The sequence below is a fragment of the Arachis stenosperma genome, chromosome 5 (genome assembly GCF_014773155.1).
Source record: "Arachis stenosperma cultivar V10309 chromosome 5, arast.V10309.gnm1.PFL2, whole genome shotgun sequence".
NCBI classification, from domain to species: Eukaryota; Viridiplantae; Streptophyta; class Magnoliopsida; order Fabales; family Fabaceae; genus Arachis; species Arachis stenosperma.
The window spans coordinates 108,175,292-108,197,456 of NC_080381.1; the positions used below are offsets into that span (position 1 = coordinate 108,175,292).

General features: G+C 35.6%; 1 protein-coding gene across 1 annotated transcript; it reads right to left on the bottom strand.

The window, feature by feature from the left end:
- Nucleotides 1-3,090: 3,090 nt before the first annotated feature.
- LOC130981034 (uncharacterized) lies at nucleotides 3,091-8,675 on the bottom strand. The gene is made up of 2 exons (XM_057904673.1): nucleotides 8,477-8,675; nucleotides 3,091-3,482 (listed from the first exon to the last, which is right to left on the bottom strand). Exons 1-2 carry the CDS (start codon nucleotides 8,673-8,675, stop codon nucleotides 3,091-3,093), a joined length of 591 nt encoding a protein of 196 aa, XP_057760656.1.
- Nucleotides 8,676-22,165: the final 13,490 nt, after the last annotated feature.

Here is a 22,165-nt window from a genome sequence, read left to right on the forward strand (position 1 = left end):
AAAGGGAAGAAAGGAGAGTCAAGCAAATGGAAGGACCATAAAAATTAGAGGTGGTGAACCTCCTTTCATAATCTTAGTAAATAAGGAGGATGCATATCTGAAAAATGATATGCCTTCCAAGTTTTCATGTTCTTCTATGTTCAATTAAGCTTTTTATGTTTTGTATTTTGCTGATTGGTTGTGTTACTTGTGTGATACTCATCTACTTAAAATGTGTGTTTAGCATAGTTCTTTATAGTTCAATAACCATGATGCTTGATATATCACAGCACCATACTCTTGAAAAAAATTGCTTGCACACAATATCTTAAAAAATTGCAAACAGAGAACATTTCTTTGAAAAGAAGGGTTAAAGAATTTTAAAAATGCTGAGGCAAGCAAAAGATTAAGAGAAGTGGTGGTTCTGATTGTATGATTGTGTATTGAGGTTGCATGTTTGTGAAAACTTGCATGGGAGCTCATAGGCAGGAAATAAAGTTTAGAAAAGTATTGTGGAAAGTCCCAAACATCCATTGATTCAAGAAGCAGCAAAAAAAAACAAAAAGAAATAGAAAAACAAAGAAAAAGGTCCAAGGCTCTAAGCATCAATTACTAGGAAGAATGTCCTAATTAAATGCATGTGGTGGATTTGTATCAAAGAGAGAGGCTTGAGCAAGTAAATCCTAAGGGGTGCTTCAACACCTAATACCTTAGACCAACTGGTTTGGGAGTATTGATTGAAAGTTTATCTTAAAAAGCCACTTTGAGACATGACACCTAGAGTTGAGGCCAAGATACAGAAAAAGAAAAAAAATGCTAGAAAATAAAAGCTACCTCAAGGTGATTATCTATAGAGAGATTTCCATGATATCATCTGAATGAAAGTCCTAAGATCTAATACTTCCAAAATGTAGGGACTAACAATCACTAGAATCCTTGCATGAGCATATCATTCAGAGTTCACCACACTATCACTTGATCACTTCACTCACAAAGGCATTAAAAAACTTTCTTCAACCCATTCCAATTAAAAGAAACCTTTGTGCATAATTATTTTCTTGCTTGAAGACAAGCAAGGTTTTAAGTTTGGTGTTGTGATGCATTCGCATTATTGTTAGATTAGCTAGTTAGTTTAGTTTTAGTTTAATTTCATGCATTTTATTCAAAATAAACAAGCACTTGAATGAAGTTCTCATTATGCACTAATATGTCAAGGACTAAGTGATTTTATGCTCAATTTCATGCAATAGCTTAAGAGGCAGAGCTTTGATATGTTGCTATTTTGTTTTATGACCAAGACAGGGGAAAAGGGCTCAATAACTCAGCGCTACGCTTGCTTGAAGAACGCTATATTCTCCTGCAGCATGGTTCTTAATGTTACGCTCTCCTTCAAAGAGCACTACGTTCTTCACCCAAGGAAGTTTTACTATCGACGCGTACGCGTGAGTGACGCGTACACGTGAAAGTTGCACTTTTGAAGGAACACGCGAACGCATGGATAGGGCGTGCACATAGAAGTGGTGATTTTTGGAAGGCCATGCGTACGCGTGGGTAGGAGTAGCGTTCTTCAACCAAGAGTGCCTGCAATAATTTTGAAAGTTGGATTTCAAATTTAGCCATCGACGCGTACGCATGGATTTGATATCTAGGAAGAGACATGCAAACGCGTGGATGGAGCACCGGCGTGGAAGTGAGATTTTCACGCGTACGCGTGGAAGGGCATTCGTGGCGTGAGTGCTATGCTCTCTTGGAGAGCGCTGCAAAGACGCGTATGCATATAGGATGCATACGCGTGATAAGTACTGAGATGTCATCGACACGCAAGCGTAGGAAACGCGTACGCGTGGGTGTGCAAATGCTCCGCTCTCATAAAGCATGCTACGTTCTCCTGGAGTTGGATCGGTCTAAGTAAAAACAAAAAGGCCCAATTAAAGCAATTTTCAAGTACAATTGAAGAAGCCACTAAACCAGTATAAAAGGGGGAATATTGAATCAAAAAGGACTTCTTCTAGATCTTCTTTTGAGTCTCTTTTTCTTTTAGATCTCTTTTGTACTTCTTACATTTTACTTTCTGCTGAGACTCTGCTCTACTTTTTAGCTTCAATTCTGTTAGAGTTTGAATCTCTTTTCCTTTTTGATGCTGAATCCAATTTTCAATTTGAACTTAGAGCTATGAATCACTAAACCCCACTTTGACTAGGGGGAGGAGCTCTGTTGGTTTCAATGAATTATTAACTCTTCTTTTCCTCTCAATTCAAGTGGATTATTCTAAGAGGGAACTCTTGTTCTTCATAGATTCAATTACTATCGAGAGAGGAATTGAATCTATTTGAATTATGTGATGAACTTGAGAAAGGAGTCACAGAAATCAGTTTAGAGTTTATCCTCTTATAATTCTCTTGATTAATACATTCTGGGTTGGTATGTGAGATGTAACCACTCTGAATTGAGATCTTGAGAGTTGTGTGGCATTGAGAATTAGTTATTGAACTTCATCTCTTCTCATGACCAATTAGATCACGAGAGTGGCAATTGATTGTGTTGAGAGAAATTGAGTCACCAAGAGATTGGGACCCAATTACTTACAATCTGACATGGATCTATCTTTCATGATTGTGAAGGAATTAATCACCATTAATTCTTGAGAAATCAACATCTCTGATCCTTAGTGATCTCACCTATCATCAATCTTTAGTTCTATTCTTTTGAATTTCTTATTACCCAGTACCCAATTCCCTATTTCACATTCCTACACTTTACCATTTCTGCCATTTACATTTATTCTTTAATTACTTGCAATTTAAGCTTCAGTCATTTACAATTCAGTTCTTATTTCCTTACACTTTAAGTTTCAGCTCTTACGTTTCCAGTCATTTTTTTCATTCCTCTTTAATTTCATCTATTTAAATTCCTTTTCATTTTTATTACTGCACTTTACTTTCATGTTGAATATGTCAAGAAATCACATAAATTGTCTACCTAACTAGATCACCATTCAACTAAAAATTACTTAATCCACCAATCCTCGTGGGATCGACCTCACTCTTAGTGAGTTTTATTACTTGATACGACCCGATATACTTGCCGGTAGTTATACGTGAAATCTAATTTTTACTTGAGAATTTGTTGAGAAAGGTATCCTACTTGAGATTCAAGCTTCTTGATGATATCTCCCTGATTCTTCATATTAGACCTTACTTCCTCTTTGAATGTTTTGTTGTCTTGAAACTCCTTGCAAAGTTTTCCAAGCAGGGCCTCAATTCGGGATAGTCTATCCTCAGATGGTGGCGGTATGTTGGAATTTGGAGGTTGAGGATGGCTATTTGGTCCTTGATATGGAGGCTGGTAAGAGTTGTTGTGAGGGGATTGGTATGGTCTTTGATTGGAGTGCTGGTAAGTGGAATTGTTGTAATAGTTGAAGTTTTGGGGCCTATGATCTTGGGTCTGGTTTTGCTGGTTTCCCCACCCAAAGTTTGGGTGGTTCTTTGACGTTAGAATTTTTGCTAGTAAAGAATTTTATAAAGTTGCGTTGTAAGTATAGATTCTGAACCAACAGAAATCCCTTCGTACAAACGTTTTGGTTGTCACAAGTAACAAACCCCTAAATAAATTGATAACCGAGTATTTAAACCTCGGGTCGTTTTCTCAAGGAATTGCAGGGAGGTATGTTCTTATTTTTGGTTATGAAAAAGTGTATTTTGGGGTTGAGAGTGAGGAATGAATATGGCAGATAATTTAAATGGCAATTAAAATAAATAAATACTGTAAAGCAAACCCTTTGGCAAGGTATGAGAAATTGGAAGTCCAGACTTAGTTATTCTTATCAATAATAATGAAAGTTAAATCTTAATTCCACTTAGTTAACCTTTGCTAAAGTAAAGGAAAGTCAAGGGACTAATTAGTTTGACCTTCGAATCCTATTTATTTCCTAAGAAAAGGTTGGGATTATTGAAGTCAGTTCAATTAGCAAAGATAACAGTTATCAATTATGTTGAGCTAAGATAACTCCTGAGTTACTGATTCCTTAACCAAGACCAAAAGGGAATAAAATCTACTTGAATGAAAATAATTTGGATAGAGCACAAGCATCAATAACATAAATTAGAGAAAACAATCATAAGTCTGAAATACCTCAAATTATATCAAATAGGAAGTTAGATTGAACATAGAAATCCATAAGTCAAATTGGCAACATCAGATAATCAACTAAAGTGATAAATAAAAGTGGAAAATAAATAAAAGAACATTGAACCTGTAATTGAAGAAGATGAAAATATTCTTAAGTCCTTTAAGAGGAATCCTAATTCTAATCCTAAGAGAGAGGAGAGAGCCTGTCTCTCTAAAAACTACATCTAAAACCTAAATTGTGAATTATGAGAGCATGATTATGAATGGATGCAATCCCTCTACTTTATAGCCTCTAATATGAGTTTTCTGGGCCGAAAACTGGGTCGAAAACAGCCCAGAAATCACTGGAGAAGAAATCTGCCACGCTGGTTTTTCGTCACTGCGACGCGGCCGCATGGATCACGCGGTCGCATCACCTAGCGTCAGGGCAACTATGGCATATTATATATCAAATCGAAGCCCCGGACGTTAGCTTTCCAAAGCAACTAAAACCGCGTCATTTGGACCTCTGTAGCAAAAGTTATAACCGTTTGAGTGCGAAGAGGTCAGGCTGGATAGCTTTGCAGTTCCTTCAACTTCTTGTATTCCTTCCACTTTTGCATGCTTCCTTTCCATCCTCTAAACCATTCCTGCCCTGTAATCCCTGAAATCACTTAATACACATATCAAAGCATCTAATGGTAATAAGAGAGGATTAAACATAGGGAACTTAAGGCCAAAGAAGCATGTTTTCAATCAAAGCACATAATTAGGAAGGCAAATGTAAAACCATGCAAATAGTATGAATAAGTGGGTAAAGAGTTGATAAAATCCACTCAATTGAGCACAAGATAAACCATGAAATAGTGGTTTATCAACCTCCCCACACTTAAACATTAGCATGTCCTCATGCTAAGCTCAAGAGAAGCTATAAAGATGAAGAGAAATGATAGAAAATATGAAATACAATCCTATCTATATGAATGCAACTAGATGTGCAATGCTTCTACTTACTTGGTTAAAAATAAATAAGTTCTTCAAGACAAACATAAATCAGATTTCGCTAATTCAAATTATACAATAAAAGACAAGTAAACTTGTAAGAAGATAGCTCATGAAAGCAAGGAACATAGAATTAAGCATTGAACCCTTACTTGGTGGTGTATATCATTCTAACTCTCAAGTGTCTAGGGTCAATTCTCTCAATTCTCTACTAATCATGCTTTCTATAGCTTGCTCTTCATCTAACAATCAACAAAAATTTAATGTACCAATACACAAATCAAGAGGCCTTTTAAAGGTTGTAATGGGATTAGGGTCAAGGTAGGATTGTATTTGGCCAAGTGGACTAAAATCTGAATCCTTAATTAACATAAACTTTCCACCTAACTTAAGACAATTCATTTAATTAAAATACAAAATCTAACTTCCCATTAACTGTGTTTACTACATATTTATGCATTCCAAGTTTTAAGTACAGCTCATATGCATTGATTTCACTATTTATTTTGGGGCATTTTGTCCCCTTTTATTAATTGCTCTTTTTCTTTTTCTTTTTTTTTCACTTTTTTTTTTCAATGCATATGATTAAAGAATTGAATGCAATAATATGTGCTCAACCATTATTTTGCACATTTTCAGTAAAATATACAACACCCAATTATTCAAACCAAATATTTTCAAACCCAACTTCCCCTAACTTAAATCATGAGCACTTTTACTAGTCTAAGCTAACCAAGGATTCAGATTAAGGTCATTATTGTTTTTCGCTTAAAGTTAGTAATGAGCTAGAGTAAAGAACAAATGGGTATATTAGGCTCAAATTGGTTTGCAATGGATAATGAAAGGGTAAGGCCATATGGGTATGTAAGCTTAGTAAAACAAGGGCCTCAATCATATCAGTGCATGCATACATCAAACAATGGAAATATAGAATTAAGCAAGACAAAGATCACAATTTTAGAGAGAAAAATACACACCAAAAATAAAATATTGGTTGATAAAATGCAACCAATCAAATAGGCTCAAAATCTCACTGGTTTTGTGTGTTCGAGCTCTAAACTATGTTCCAAAATTAGATTTCTTCAAACAAGTTTTTCAAAAAGTTTTATTCAAATTAGTAAAATATTATAAAAATTTCTTGAAAAAGAAAATATTACTTTAACCAAGTGGTAAAATATGCATAAAAAGAAACAAACATGGAAATACAACAATGAAAAACAAAAATTGGTGTTGAGAAAGGACTAACTAACTTATAGAGATCGGTATCGATCTCCCCACACTTAAGGTTGCACCGTCCTCGGTGCATGCTGAGATGTACAGGTGGGCGGAGGTTGTTCCAACTGATGCTTCTCTCCAAAGATTGTGCAGATGGACTTGGCTTGTCTCCCCATGTAAACGTCTTCCGGTTTCCCTCTGGGTGGCCATCCTGAACGAAAAAGGGAAGAAAAGTAACCCAGAAATAAGGATAAGAAAATAAATGAAGTATGGATGGGTTAATGCCAAATGATAAGGGTCTCATTTACATGGAAGCTTCAACATGTATGTGAGAAAACAATAGAAGCCATGGCATGCCAATGGTACAAAATGTACAACAATGGGGAAGAGAGTGGGTAATGAAAGACAATGTAAGTTCATGTCAATGCAAAAGGAATATAGGTATCATAAAAGATTGACATTGACAGAAAAATAGCATCACCTAACATTGTAAAACAAGTCACTAAAAATTATACCAGAAAAGATGCAACAGTTAAATAAGAAAATCAACACCAAAGGAAAAATAAAAAATTTAGAAAAGAAAAGAAAAATATGCACTAATTTAAAATGCAATGAATGAAATATGCAAATAAATAAAATGAAAGATAAGAAGAATGAGAAGGAAAAAAGTGAGTAAGAGAGGAGGGAGGGAAAATTAGGATTGGGGAAGAAAAGATAAGATATTTGGCAAATTAGGATTGAGCTGTGCGGCGCAAGCGACGCGTCCGCGTGGGGCACGCGTTCGCGTGATTGCGCTTTAATTCAGTCGACGCGGTCGCGTCGGTCACGCGGACGCGTGACTAAGGTTATGCTGCTGGCGCGAGGGCAGCCTCGCGCTCGCACAACTCTCTGTTCGAATTTTTATTTTTGCCAAATTTGGGGTGACGCGATCGCGTGGGGCATGCAATTGTGTGAGTGGGCTTCAGAAAGGAATGACGCGGACTCGTCGGCGACGCGGTCGCGTGATAGGGATTGTGCGTCCAGCATCAATCCAGCACCACTCTCGCACAATAATTTGTTGTGCACCCTTTTTCCGTCGAAAATCTGGGGACGCGGCCGCGTGGGGCACGCGGTCGCGTGGGAGGCCATTATTCCCATGTGACGCGGACGCGTCAGCGACGCAGTCGTGTGGGACGATTTGTGCCACTGGCACGCCTCCAGCCATGCTCCAGCGTGACTCTCTGTTCGTTTTTATTTTCTCCCCTCTCCTTCCGACGCAGACGCGTCGCTGATGTGGTCGCGTCGCGTGGCTTTTTTTTATGCAGGTATGTAATTATGCAGTATGCAGTGCTAAATGCAAATGTTATGAATAGCATCCAGGTTCAATAGAAATAAACAGTATAAAATAAACAAAAATGAAATAAAATGGAAACAGAAACGATCATACCATGGTGGGTTGTCTCCCACCTAGCACTTTTAGTTAAAGTCCTTAAGTTGGACATTAGATGAGCTTCCTGCTATGGTGGCTTATGCTTGAATTCGTCCAGAAATCTCCACCAATGCTTGGAATGCCAATAGCCTCCGGGGTCCCAAACTAGGCATGTGAAGCTTCTGAGCAGCTTCAAATAGATTTTCAGGCTCCCGGGGTGATGAATATCATAATATATTTCAGGATCCCAAACTTTGGTTCCAAATCCGCTTTCGTTTTGATCTATACTTTTCCATCCGGGCGGTTTGGAAATTAGATTCTCACCAAGATGACCAAACGTTTTCCGAGATCCATTCGATTGAACATGATACCAATCCGTGCACTTCGAGTTGAAGCGTGGAACCTTATTGAACCTTGTATACCAGCTCTGAGTGCGAGCCATTTCCCTTTTACTCTTAAAGCTGCAGAGAACTCTAAGCTGGCCATCTGTTTCAAGTAAACCGTATTCAAATGGAAAAATAAAGATAAGAGTCAAGGATTTTACCCACTTGAAGTCTGTGTTGGTTGGTAGTGGCCTTGGGATCAATGTTTTTAGTGGTTCTGCAAGCTCTACTCCTTTGTGGTCTTCAGTGAATTCCTCCACTTCCTTGCAAACCTTTTCCATTCCAGCCATGTCCTGGTCAAAGTCTTCCATATTTTCCTCATCACTTGAGTCATAAATAGGAGGTTGAGAAAAGTCGACCTCTACATCATCTTCGTATTCACTTGGGGAAGATTCTTCTGTCTCAGAGAATTCACTCGCGGCTGCAAGTTCATCACTAGGAGGACTTGACTGGTGACTATCATCATCAAAGAAACATGCGTCTTGAGTTACTCCATCCAGTTCTACATAAGATATCCACATTGGAGGTTGTGCAACATCCTTTTTAGCGTCAGTTGTAACATCCTTGACGGGGTCTTCCATGACTCTGTATTCCCATGGAGGTTCAGCATCTCCTAAATCTTCAACCAACTCTTCTTCTTCTACAATGACAGCGTTTTCTACTTGTTCCAGTATGAAGTTATGCTCTATGCTGTCCACTGGAGTCTCTTTTGTCTTCTTCACAATACATTCTTCATTAGATTCTCTACATGAAGCCATGGGAGTCTGTTGAGTGTCCGAACGTCTGAAAGATAATTGATTTATTGCTTGCTCCAGTTGATGAAGGGTTGCATTAAATCGGTTTACTAATTCTTCCAGGCGAACTTGTGATTCTGGCTTTGATGGACATGGGCATGGTGTATGGGGAGTGGTGGTTCTTGGGAGTAATTGGATTGGCGTTGGGGTGGATAAGGATCATGTGGTAGTGAATGGTGAAAAGAAGCTTGTGAGTATGGTGGATTGAGGTTGTGTTGAAAGGATGGTCTCTGAGCACAGGGTGGGGCTTGTTGGTAGCTACAAGGCGGTCCACCAAATCTATCAGTTGGGCATGCATTGTAAAATGGTCTTTGTCCGTGATATCTAGGAGGATGTTGTTGCCTAAAGGGTTTATCAGATCCCCGTGGCTCTATCCATCTTTGATTGCTTAGACCTTGATGCATAGTCCTGTTATAGCTTACATTCCTTAAAACAAAATTAGAACCAAACTCAAAGCGAGAGGGGTGAGAATTCATAATAGCTATCAGAAAAAAGAGGGAAGAGAGAAAACAAATAAACAAGTAAAAAAAATATTTTTTTCTCTATAAAAAATATTTACAATAACCAATAATAAGGCACACGTTTGCAATTCTCCCGCAAAGGCGCCATTTTGACGTTAGGATTTTTGCTAGTAAAGAATTTTATAAAGTTGCGTTGTAAGTATAGATTCTGAACCAACAGAAATCCCTTTGTACAAACGTTTTGGTTGTCACAAGTAACAAACCCCTAAATAAATTGATAACCGAGTATTTAAACCTCGGGCCGTCTTCTCAAGGAATTGCAGGGATGTATGTCCTTATTGTTGGTTATGAAAAAGTGTATTTTGGGGTTGAGAGTGAGGAATGAATATAGCAGATAATTTAAATGGTAATTAAAATAAGGGAGAGTCTGTGGTGTGGATGTATATAATATCCATATGTGTGAATTTTACATGGAATAAATGACATTCAAACACGTGTGCAGAGACTTAAGTGTGATAAGATGGCGTTGCATCATCTCTGCTGACAGTTACAGAGTGGCCTCGAAAAGTTGTCCTTAAATTATATGTGATTAGCGTGCTAATGAAATAGTCTGCTATTTTATTATGATGGTTAACTTTTTTTTGGGCTTTTGGGCTTATAGAGTGATTTTGTTTGTAATGGGATTAACGGGCTTGGGTAGATTATTTTGTTTGTTTTTGTTTTTAGTATAAGTCTTATGATACTTTAGTAAAAACATCTACATATTACCCAAATTATTCATAAGAAATGCTTTGGAAGAACAAAAAAAAAATTGTGATAAAAGTTTAGTATGTGCCGGAAGAAAAAAAAAGTTAATGCATGGTAGAAATTAGGGGTGTAAATTACCGAACCAGACCGAAAATTACCGCAGAACCGAGCCGAATTTTACAACAACCGATTAGAAAACCGAAAAAATCGGTTTTTTTTTTGTTTTTTTCGAAGCAAACCGATCGGTTCGGTTCGGTTTTCGGTTGACTCGGCAGAAACCGAACCGAACCGGACCGAACCGAAAAATGAAGGTTCAATAGTGTGTTTTTACTAAGTTACCCTTTAACCTAGGTATAAAAGGGCAACTTTACACACAACCGTAGCCTTCTTCCTCTCTTTTACGCGAATGAATCTGAAGCCCTAGCTTTCTTCCTCTGTTCTTCTCTTCCACGGTTCCACACTTCCACAGTTCCACCTTCGATTCCACCATGCTCGAGAGAAGGAGACCCTGAAGGAGAACCCTAGCTTCTCTTCCTCTCTTCTTGTCTTCAGTCATCGCCGTCGCAGGGTTGCCTCGCAGGGTCGCCGTCGCTGGGTTGCCGTCGCTGCCTCGCTGGGTCGCCATCGTCGAGGAGCAATCCATTCACCGAGAAGCAGTCCTGTCACCGAGCAGCAGTCCAGTCGCCAAGCAAGACTCCAGTGGCCGTCGCAGTTCAAATCGAGCGCCGAGCAGCACTCCTGTCACCAAGCCATCTCCTGCAGAAAGCAACTCCACAATGTCTTCTTCAGAGGTTAGAAATTCTGAACAATTATTGTTAGAGATTCTGTTTAGTGATATTGTGCTTGATTTAAACTGAACAATTGTTTTTACAAATTCTGTTTGTAGTTATGATTTTGAGAAATTCTGTTTGTGCCTTTGTGGTTATGTTTTTTAGAAATTATGTAGCTAGAAATTCTGTTTGTATTGGCTGCATCAAGAACTCACAGGATAATCAGATAATGCATCGCTTTATTTTTTTATTTTAATTTTTTTCCTGGATGAAAAATAAAGACATTCATTGAATACATTGCTTGTGAGGTAATATGAAGTTTGATGTTTAATTTTTGAAGTAGATTCTAAACCCATGTGATCTCTACTTCACCAGCTGTCAAGCTTTAGAATTCAGTTTTAGTGGACTATGCATGAACTGGCTAAAAGTGGCAGTTGATAGTAATTTTAGGGATGAAATCATTGAGATAGGCATTGGACTAGCTTCACTCATTCCCAATTTTGATAGAAGGTCTATTATATATTTTGTTTGGGACAAACTGCATAGAATCTGTTCTATGAACTTCAATTCCAAGAAAATTCTTTGTTATTATGCAATCTGATCTTGGTATCTGTTTTTACTTTTTGTAGTTGGCGATAAAGAATTTACTTTTTGCATGACTATGTGGTTGAATAAAGATAGTAGAATCCATTTCTATATTGCAAAAATATTGTGTACTCTATCAAATATATGAACAGAAAAGTAGTAACTTTGAAGCCCTTTTATATATGATTGTTGAAACACTTTGAACACAAATTAAATTGGGTGAAGTGTTACTGGTTCCTTTGGTCTTTTCAACATCCTTACATTGATTAAAATGTAAAAATATTTATGTTAATAATCAAAGAGCTTGTTTACGCTGAAGTTATTTGGCTGTTATTTGATCATTAAAGATGGGAATATAGTTCCTTATGATTTCTCTAAAACTTTCAAAGCTGGTTGTTCTAAAAAGACCTCGCTAGGATTCGAAATTTTATTAGGAACAAGTATTTGAAACTAATCTTCGTTGTATATAAACATGTAATGTAAATAAATTTTTGAAGAGTACATAATTTAAAGCACATGATAAATTTATTATTAATTGAAAATTTTAAATTTTTTATTTAATAAAAAAATTAAAAATTTATAATTTATAATTTTAATATGTACTCGATACAAGATAAATAAACTTAAAAGATTTAAATTTATTTCTTTTCACATCTTTTAAAATTATCTATCATCTAATTTTGTACTCCATTATGGTTTTGAAAGTTGTTTTTTATCTGTCATGGTTTTAAAAGTGAAATTGCATATTATTTCATATTGCTACTTGGAATTGTTGAAAAGGATGTTAAAAATTTGTAGTTCCTTTCATGGTTTATGTTTATAATCTATAATCTATATTATATTTATAATCTATATTGATTTTCTTGTTTTATTTTTGTAGAAATTGCACCAACCGGTGAAGATGAGGATGAGTCTAGTGTGGATTCAGATTAAGCATGGTGGTTGATTGGCTGTTTGGTTTTTATTTGTTTTAAAGTGACTGTTGTGGTTTAAAGAGTGTTTATTTTTGTTGTTTTGCTAGACATTTTTAATTGCCTTTGTTTTATATTTAATTAAGTTGAATTTGTACTGAATTTGGATGTGATATACTCTTGTTATTCTGGTTTATTGAAGGTTTTAAACTTTATTTTATGATATTTTAAATTCTATTTATTAGGTATAAAAAAACCGAAAAAACCGACCGAACCAAACCGCTGTTGGTTCGGTTCGGTTCGGTTCGGTTGTCCAAAAAGTAGCCAACCGAATGGTTGATATTAACATTCAACCGATCAGGTCGGTTCGGTTTGTTTTCGGTCCAAAACCGAACCAAACCGAACCGATTACACCCCTAGTAGAAATTATTTATTCACACTCATTAAATTATTAAATTTGTTCTTCTTCTAAGACGAACGTATAATTTTTTTATTAATTTTTTATAAAATAATTTAATGATCCTACTAAATAAAGTAGATGGAATAAAAAGTTAATTGTAAATAATAATAATAGAAAAAAATTATAACATAGTAAAAAAGAATATTAAGAGTATTAAAAATATACTATAAAAAAGACATCGTAAAAAATTATTTGATTTATTCCAATGACAACGAAGGTAAATATTTAATTTTTCTTTATAATTGAAATTTAAATTATGTTAATTATAATTAAAAATATATTTTACCATTTTTTATGTATTAATTTTATTTTAGAATATAAATATTAATTTCATTATAAAAATAATTAATAAAAACTATTCAAATATCTAAATCTAATATGATCAGATAATATACAAAATTAATTTAAGTTGAGGTCTGTTATAATAATTTTTTATGTAAAAGTGATTTTCAGGGTCGTAATTCAAATAATTTTTTTTACTATAATCTATTTTCACATAAAAATTACCAAACATAAATTATTTTAACATAAATTTTTCATCAAAATCATTTTTGTAAAATCAATTTTATGCGAATTTATATAACCTAATACAAGCACACACATAAAAATATCATCTCTCCACAGTAATTTGATGAAAGTTAATATTAAATTTATTTTTACATATCATGCACTAATTTAAGAGACTTCTTTTTGGTACTTCACAATAAGAGAATTTAACTACTTCGATTTTAATGATATAATTTTTTTTAGGTTTGGCATAGAGTCATTTGTAATTACCTTCATATTTTTTCTTGCATCTACATGTAACTTCAATACCAATTATCTTACTATAATAAAAGTCGTATTCTTTTCTTTATGTAAGTGAAAATGTAGATATATTTATTTGTCGATTTTCCTTCTTTTAAAATTAACTTCAATTTTCACATTAAGTATAGTTGAAATTATTTTCTAGTATGAATATCATAATAAAAAAACTCATTTCGTTATTATAACAGAGGTCAATAATTAAAAAATTCTACTCAATTGGTTCATTATTAATGTAGCATTGCTCATTTCTTAATATAACAAACGAATCCTGTTTTCTGTTCCGTAATATACATAATTCACGTTTATCCACAAATTCTGTTTCACTTGTGAAAAAACTTTATTTTTAACTCATTCACTACTAATAGTCCTGGCCTGTTATTCCAAACTCCCAAAAAAATTACATCTTAGTTTAGTAACATTTAATTTACGTAGCGTATTACTCTATTCTACCCAAAAAATTAGACCATTTCTCTCTAATAATTAATCTACGTAAGTTAAATTATTACCGTTCACTAACCCAACCAGTAATTATGTGCTGTTTTTTCCAGTGTTGGTTGGATTAGTGAACGGTAATAATCTCACTAACGTAGATTAATTATTGGAGAGAAAAGGTCTAATTTTTTTGATAGAATGGAATAATAGGCTACGTAAATTAAATCTTACTAGACTGAGATGTAATCTTTTTTGGAGTGCTGGACTAACAGGCTAGGACTATTAGTGGTGAATGGGTTAAAAGTTAAATTTTTTTTGTCAAATAAAAAAATATTTGTGGATAAATGTGGATTGTGTATACGAATGAAGTCTGATTGCAGTCTTCAAAAATAGCATAGAGTAATGAAAAATAGGATTTTGTTTGCTATATTAAGGAATGAGCAGTGCTTACATTGACAATGAACCAATAACTCACCCGAGGTTTTGTAATTATTGACCTCTGTAATTATTGAGCGTCAGAGTGTATTTTGCAGGTACCCACCCCCTTGTTCTCTCCTTGCGGATGTATAACTCATCCCGACGAGAAGCTTGAAGACATTCATGGACAGACTAGCAGGACACCGGCAAAACTAATCAAGAACATTATCTGATCACATTAAGTTTAGATATTAGAATAGATCTTATTAATTAATTTTATAATGAAATGAATAGGTATATTGTAAAATAAAAATTATACATAAAAATTGGTAAAGTATATTTTTAATTAAAAATTTACATAATGTAAATGAGGTTAGCACTAACAACAGTGGCGGAACTTTGAAACAAAATTTTGGAGGGGCCAGATAGAAAATAATTGTCAAAATATTTTTTATATGGATTCCATTTAAGATAAGCTCGTCTAAGCTCGTCTCTCTGGTTTGGGTGATATTGCCAAATTTAAAACCGTTTTTGAAGATGTCGTTCCAAAAAGTTAAAGTTAAAGTCATAAGATGTAATTTTTTAACTTTTAAAGGTTATATCTCACTTTCTTCATGATTCATTAAAGTAGAAGAACTATCCACAGGTGTTGATATTGTAAAAGTTATATGTTCTCCTTCTTAAATATTAGCCTTCCTCTTAAAAAATGTATCAATTCTATAATTTTTCGTTATTAATTTATATAAAAATTTGAATATATATCCTGTAAAATATGTAAAGAAGAAGTTAGAAGGTCAAATTTTAAAATTTATAATACTTATTGAATTTTTTTTATGAATTTTTACAAATAGAATAATATTAATACTTATTGAATATTCTATTACTTTTTATCATATAGAAAATTAAATTAAATAAATAGTAAAATATAAAATAATATTAAATTAAATAAATAAGAAATATCTAATACTTTTATATTTGAACTTGAAGATAGAGAGGGTGTTGTTTATTGAACTTATTAGATACTGTAAGTCATAGTAAAGTATTTAAGTCAATTGAACTATTTTTTATCTTTTGAAAAAGTACTACTAAATTTTTTATAAAATATTTTGGGGGGACCATGGCCCCCTTGGCTGAAGTAAGCTCCACCACTGACTAACAATTATAAAAAACAGTAAATACTTGCCTTGCTAGTGATTGGAAAAAATCAAATAATTTTTTATAATGTTCTTTATATAGTATATTTCTAGTACCTTTAGTACTCCTTTTTAGTGTGCTGTAATTTTTACTGTTATTATTATAAACTTTTGTTCAATTTACTTTAGTTAACAGGATCATGAAATCATATTATGAATAGATAGTAAAAAAATTATATGTTTGTGTTAGAAGGAAAACAAATGTAATAATTTAATGAGAGTACATAAATAATTTATGAAAATTCTACTTGTACAACAAAATTCAACCTTTGATCAGCCTTAAATATTGTTTAATAAATTTATAATTGAAAGATATTCCCATTCTTTAGGAGAGACATTTATAATTAAGATTAATTTAAATTTTAAAAACATAAAATTTCCCGAACTTTTTAATCAAATATCATGGTTAGTTATTATTTCCTTCTTTTACGTTTCTTCTCTCACTAAAAGATGGTTTTTTTCTTTAATAATTCGATTTGTATAGAAAGAATTAAAAATAAGTGCATTCTTTCAATTGTAGTTTTTTCTTAATTGTAACCCATATGAAATTATGAAGTTATGAAGACAATAAATTAAATTAAATGATATAGGTAAGTATATAATATTTTGGAACAGTTTTAAAGGATACTTAACACCAAAAGTATGGAGAAATTTAATTCCGGAACATTTTTTTCCTTTTTTTTTATTTCAAAAAACACGTAAATGCCTTTATTTTGCAGTATATATGACTTAATATTGGCTGAGAGTGAGGGGATAAGTTGTGCCGGTGTTGTTTCCTCCCCTGTTCTCCCTTTCCTCTTTAGATAGATATTTTGGATTGTACCCGTTCTTGGAGATGAGCAGTGACGGTGGTCGGTTTCCATTCTATGCGGTGCGCCGGGGTCGTGTTCCCGGGGTGTATAGATCATGGCAGGAGTGTGACTAACAGGTGAACGGCTACCGGAACAGTGAACATCGTGGCTTCCGTGATTTGTCGGAGGCTGTTGCATGGTTGCGAAACGCCTCAGATCCTCCAACCCGTCAGCCAACATGCCTGATTCAACCGGTCAAAAAAAATCATCAAGATTGTTAGAAGGGGCCTTCTGTTCTTTCCCTTCCTCTCAACAAACATCTTCCGGAGTAGCGAGAGCCAACAGCCAGCACGGTGGTGCGGCCGATAATCCCGATCGACAGGGAGGTGAGCTGTTTTGCATAAGTTTTTTTTATCATGCATGTACCTGGGGTTTCATTGAGATATTTTTAACTTCCGGAAGAAACGTCATGTTATTGATGTGGGCCGTGCAGTGATGGAGCCAGTTAAAGAGAGTTCATTCATGCATGTAGAAGACATGGAGCTGATGTTGATGCGAGCGTGTGTATTCTTTCACATTGGTGTCCCGACTTTTGTTCCTCATGAAGTCGACTCAGCTGGTGATAATCTACTTTTTGGCTTCACGGTGTTTCTTCCCCACAATAGCAAAGGTCTAGATCTTGTGGCTCATGGTCCGTTGTGCTACGACGAGCGTTCTGCACGTCAAGAAGTTTCATTCACAATGGTAGAGAAGATTCTGTCTACGACGGGTTATGCTGTGCGTGATTACAATTATCGCGTTGTTGGACGCCTCACGGAGCAGTTGAATGAAGTCAACAAAGAGAAATTTGACAGATTGAATGAACGTATTCGTTCGTTGGAGATTGAAAATGAAGATCTTAGGGGACAAGTTGAAATGTTTGGGGAAATGCTAGATGAATAGTATGCTGTTTTTAATCTTTCCTTTTGTGTTTATCAGATCTTGCAAAGGGTTGGAGTGTTAGTGGTTATTCTGTCCATGTGTTAGTCGGTGTTTATGTTGGCAAAAAAATATTATGACTTGTTTCCAGACAAGAGTTTGATGCAGAAGAAAGTTGAATGTTAACATACTTATTGCGTGATTAGTAATTACAATCAAGTTTCACTTGTTATGAAGATTAGAAAATTTTCAGTGATGTTGGTAAATATCGGTTAAATACTTTCTTAGCCGAATATAGTGTATCATTTCCAATCAATTATGGCATTCCCTTAATAAAAATAAGTTGAGACAAACCATAAAATATAAAATCTATCAAGAAGTTTGAGTGTTTATTGGTGAAATATTATTAAAATCATAATATAGTTATTAATCATTTTATTCGCAGCTTATTGTTAACAACTGCTTATCCGTATTTCATTGGATATTAATTGACTAATTCCTTCAATGTAAAACTAACAGTATTTGCGACTTTCATATTATCTTTATGTTCTCGTATTATTTAAATTTATTAAGCTATAGGAAGTGCGAAGCAAAAAATCGTTAGTTATTACTTTTCGAGATTATTAATAATTATATATCATATTTTTTATAATTTTTTATTTTGAAAATATTAATTCATTTAAACCACCTGAATATTAACTCAAGAAGTGACTATGGTGGGAACTACAGTTGGTTAACGTTAGCATCAGTGATGCAGATTGAAAGAATTACAATGCCTTAACTTGACAACATTAAGTTATGAAAGGGTCGGATTGATGAGTTTGAACCAATGGTTAACGGTCCATGATTATTTATTTAATAATAGGGTGCTATTAGTGATTTGGTGATGAGCTCTTTACATCACGTTCTTGTGAAGAATGGATGTGATTTGTTGACTGATGGGGGCGCATATGCAGAAGCTGGGTGAGTTTGATTGATGGGACAATACACTTAAAAGAACGGCACTTCACACGCAACCTTACCCTCCTGGTAGGTAGGTAGGTAATACAAAAGTTGAGAGAGTGTTGCCATATGGATTTTAAAATTATTAATCATATTAAATAAATAAATCACTTCTACACCATCAAAGGATTAGGCAGGATGATACGGATGAAGTATCCCTATACGTAGGCCAGACTTCTTCATGGGCCTCATTTGATTTCATTGGGCCAAGAAGAACAAGGTCCAAGCCCATTCACTCTGCTTCACTTACCGTGACAGTACAAGAATGCATGCAGGGTTTGGGGGACTAAATCCAATTTCAGCCAACCTTACTCTATTGGCACACATCAGCTACACGTCTTGGTCATATCATTGATGGAGAAAAATAGTGTCCCATCCGGTGGCAAGGGGAAGGAAGTTATAAACTCTAGCGAAGATACTCCGGCCTCCCAATCTGAGCTTGACCGGTATACATTTCTATCTTGTACAAGCATAGTTACGTTGACTTGTGATAGAAGTTGATTCTATGTGTGACTTTTTTTCAAATTTTGCCGCAGGGAAGGACCCACGAATGCCAGCGCACATGGAACAACACAGGACCAGAAAGTGTTGCAGCTCCTTTGGAGCATTAGGGAGGTATGAGTTCTTACGTTGTCAACTTTATTTACTACTGACATGTACATGGCATGGGGGTTGCACCATGGATGATCTTTTATTGCTACATCATGTGCTTATGAGATACTGACTCCTTGCGCTTGTAGCATCTGAATAGGGAGGAGGAAACAACGAAGACTACGCTGCAGTCTCATGGAGACCAGATCAAGAAACTGGCAGAAGTGGTCGAGGGTCACAGCCATGTTCTCGGAGCTTTGATAAAGAACGTCTCCACCAAGGAGGACTCGGTGCCAACTAATACAAACGATGGAAAGACCGTTTCGGCTAAAGATACACGTAGAGTGCGGAGGACCAGCAACGCAAGCAGGAAGACAGAGACCCGCTCCATATCAAGGAAGACGCAGGAGTTGAAATTGAAGAAGCCGAAGATGGCAGATACCTCCCTTAAGGTTAGCGATGGTTGGTCTCATGTCATGTATTATGAATAATATGTTCTATGTAGATACCGTTGCATGAATATGGCCTTGTGTATTTATATGATGTGTTTTTCATTGTTGGTGTTGTCGTTTAGCGAAAGCTGTACTTTGAGGAGGATTCTGCAACTGATGACATGACGGAGGTACACCAAGATGGCCATGGACCCCCATTCACATACTACACTCATTCTAATGCATATATGGATGGTGCTGAGACGCCTGGGGTATGACCATTGTCATCGTAAAATGATTAGTAAATTTAGACATCATTTTGTGATTCCTTGGGGGTCTTTGCTGCCTAACTAGTTTTCATTCTCAGTGTATGGAGTTACTATTCCAACCGCCTGAGGGGATGGAGTTCGTGGGGATGGAACTTGCAGTCGCGGCATATATTTTTGCAAAAGATCTGCCAAAGAGGTTAGGTTATGCACATGCACCGATTTGTTTCTTTTTTTTATTTTTTTTGTATTAGTTTCGGTTGATTTTCCTGCTGCCGGAACTGCATCAAGTCTTGGCTAACCTTTTCGTTGACATTTTCTGCGTTTTCGATTCTGGCAATCTGGATAATAGCGAGGTCCTCGTGTCAACTGAGCACTGCCTTGGAGACAGGCGTGCCCTGCACACACTCTGTCCTCGAGAAAGGGTCATGGACGACGTAATAGAGACACTTTTTCCTCATGCTAGCCTTCTATTTTAAAAAAAAACTACTACATCACAATGTCTGCCGATTGGCTTGAGATTTAACATGGGTTTTTTGGCATCCCTGTCGGTAGGTGATAAGCCTGGTTGCAATCATGTGCTCGGAAGGCGCTATGTCCGAGTCGGTACTCAAGAGGTGGTGGCTTCCCACCTCTTTCCAGGTGAGAAATGCACGACCGTTCTTGTATGTGTAATATAGTATCTGTAAATGAGTTGTTATAATTGCAGCAAATTGCGGTGAATCCAACAAATTACTGCCCAAAAACCTTGGAGTACATTAAGGAAAAATTCATGGGAAAGGCGGACAAACTTTTCAAGGTAAATAACCTGGCTTAGTTATGATTTTATGATTTTTTTCCTTAAACGGAAACAACCGTCCTAGATTTCATGTTCCGTTTGCAGGTTTACGTTCCCCTCCATGTGGACGATCATTGGTACCTTATGATTATTGATTTCTTCAACTGGAAATTGATATATCTAAACTCTTTGAAAGATTCAAGGCTTACAAAGGCCCGTAAAGATCAGATGCTATACGTGGTACGCGTTAGTAATCTCCGTTTGTTTTGAAGGTGATAATGATGCAACTAGTTGGCATAAATTGATGCACCCTCTCTTTTCGATGAAATAGGCCTTTTTCTTGGAGAATTTGTTAGCTGACAAGGTTTTCTATGATGGAACCCCGGATGAAATGCACAAGCCGTCAACGTACGAAATAGTGGATCCGGAGATCGGACAACAAGCTGATGGATCGTAAGTTTTTTTGCGTCTCGTTTATTTAGTTCTCTCCCCACGTATTTAACGTTGCTAGAGATGTTGGACGAGATCGGGTCAAGTTTTTACATGTGAATCTACTCCTTTCTTTGAAATAGAATGTGTTTATAATGCTTCTGTTTCATTAATTTCTAAATTTACTTATATCAACATATTTGTTTCCTTAAGCTTAACAGTTAAAAAATTTTCTGGTCGCCGGAACAACATTGCAACATATACATCCATTAATATCATTGACAATGTAAATGCCTTTCGGAATAGTACATGTTTTCCTGTAAAATTTCATGCAGTAGCCAAGATATTTTATTATTGGACTAATCAATCTCGAGCCTATGATGCCTAATGAATGGCAGGAACGACTGCGGGGTGTGGGTCGCCCAATGGATGATTCAGTCCCACTTATGGAGTGACTATGTTCTTCCGGTAAAAGCTTAACACAATTAATGTCTCATGATTACGGGTGCAAGAAACAGTTGATAATACATTTTTTGCATGGAATGTTTGCCTTGTTATTAGACGGTTAATGCACATACAAGAATGAAGCTTGCGGTTGATCTTGTTGTGGGGAGACACAACCCCATTCGAGCTGAAGTTGGTCGGAAGGCGGTGGAGTATTGGGATAAAAGATGTAGAAGCTCAGACAGGAAGACCAAGAAGAATACTGGCCAAGTGGAAGTAACTGCAAGTCCTACCATATAGAATGTAGGCATAAACTCTGTTTTGTTTTTTGATTTCCAGTGATGGGCTGTTTTGATAATACAGCAAGACTATAGGTTCTTGAATACCCCTTTAAATCCAACCAGCATGCACTCACCAATGGGCTGATTGGTTGGTATAAAGAGGCTATGTTAGGTCTATCTCTTTTGGTTTACTTCATCGCACTTGATGAGGTTCATTGTTGTATCCTGCTCCTCCATTGGGAGGAAGCACCTTTTACTACCTTAGGCCGTTATGATGTTTTGAAAAAGATGGATGCGTAACTAATATCACGGGAACAATTTCCGTCGTCAATTATATCTGCTTTGTTTCAGTTTGGATACCTTGTTCGTAAAAATCATTAACGGTGGTTCGTAATGACGGATCTAGAAAAATTATAGAATTAGGGGAAACAACATATATAGTCAAATAAATTTGGTTACGTATTATTAATTATATGAAGATATTCAAATTAAAAAGAGTTAGTGAATACTATTATTCCTAAAATACTATCCATTATATATAATTTATAAGAATTTTTTTTTTC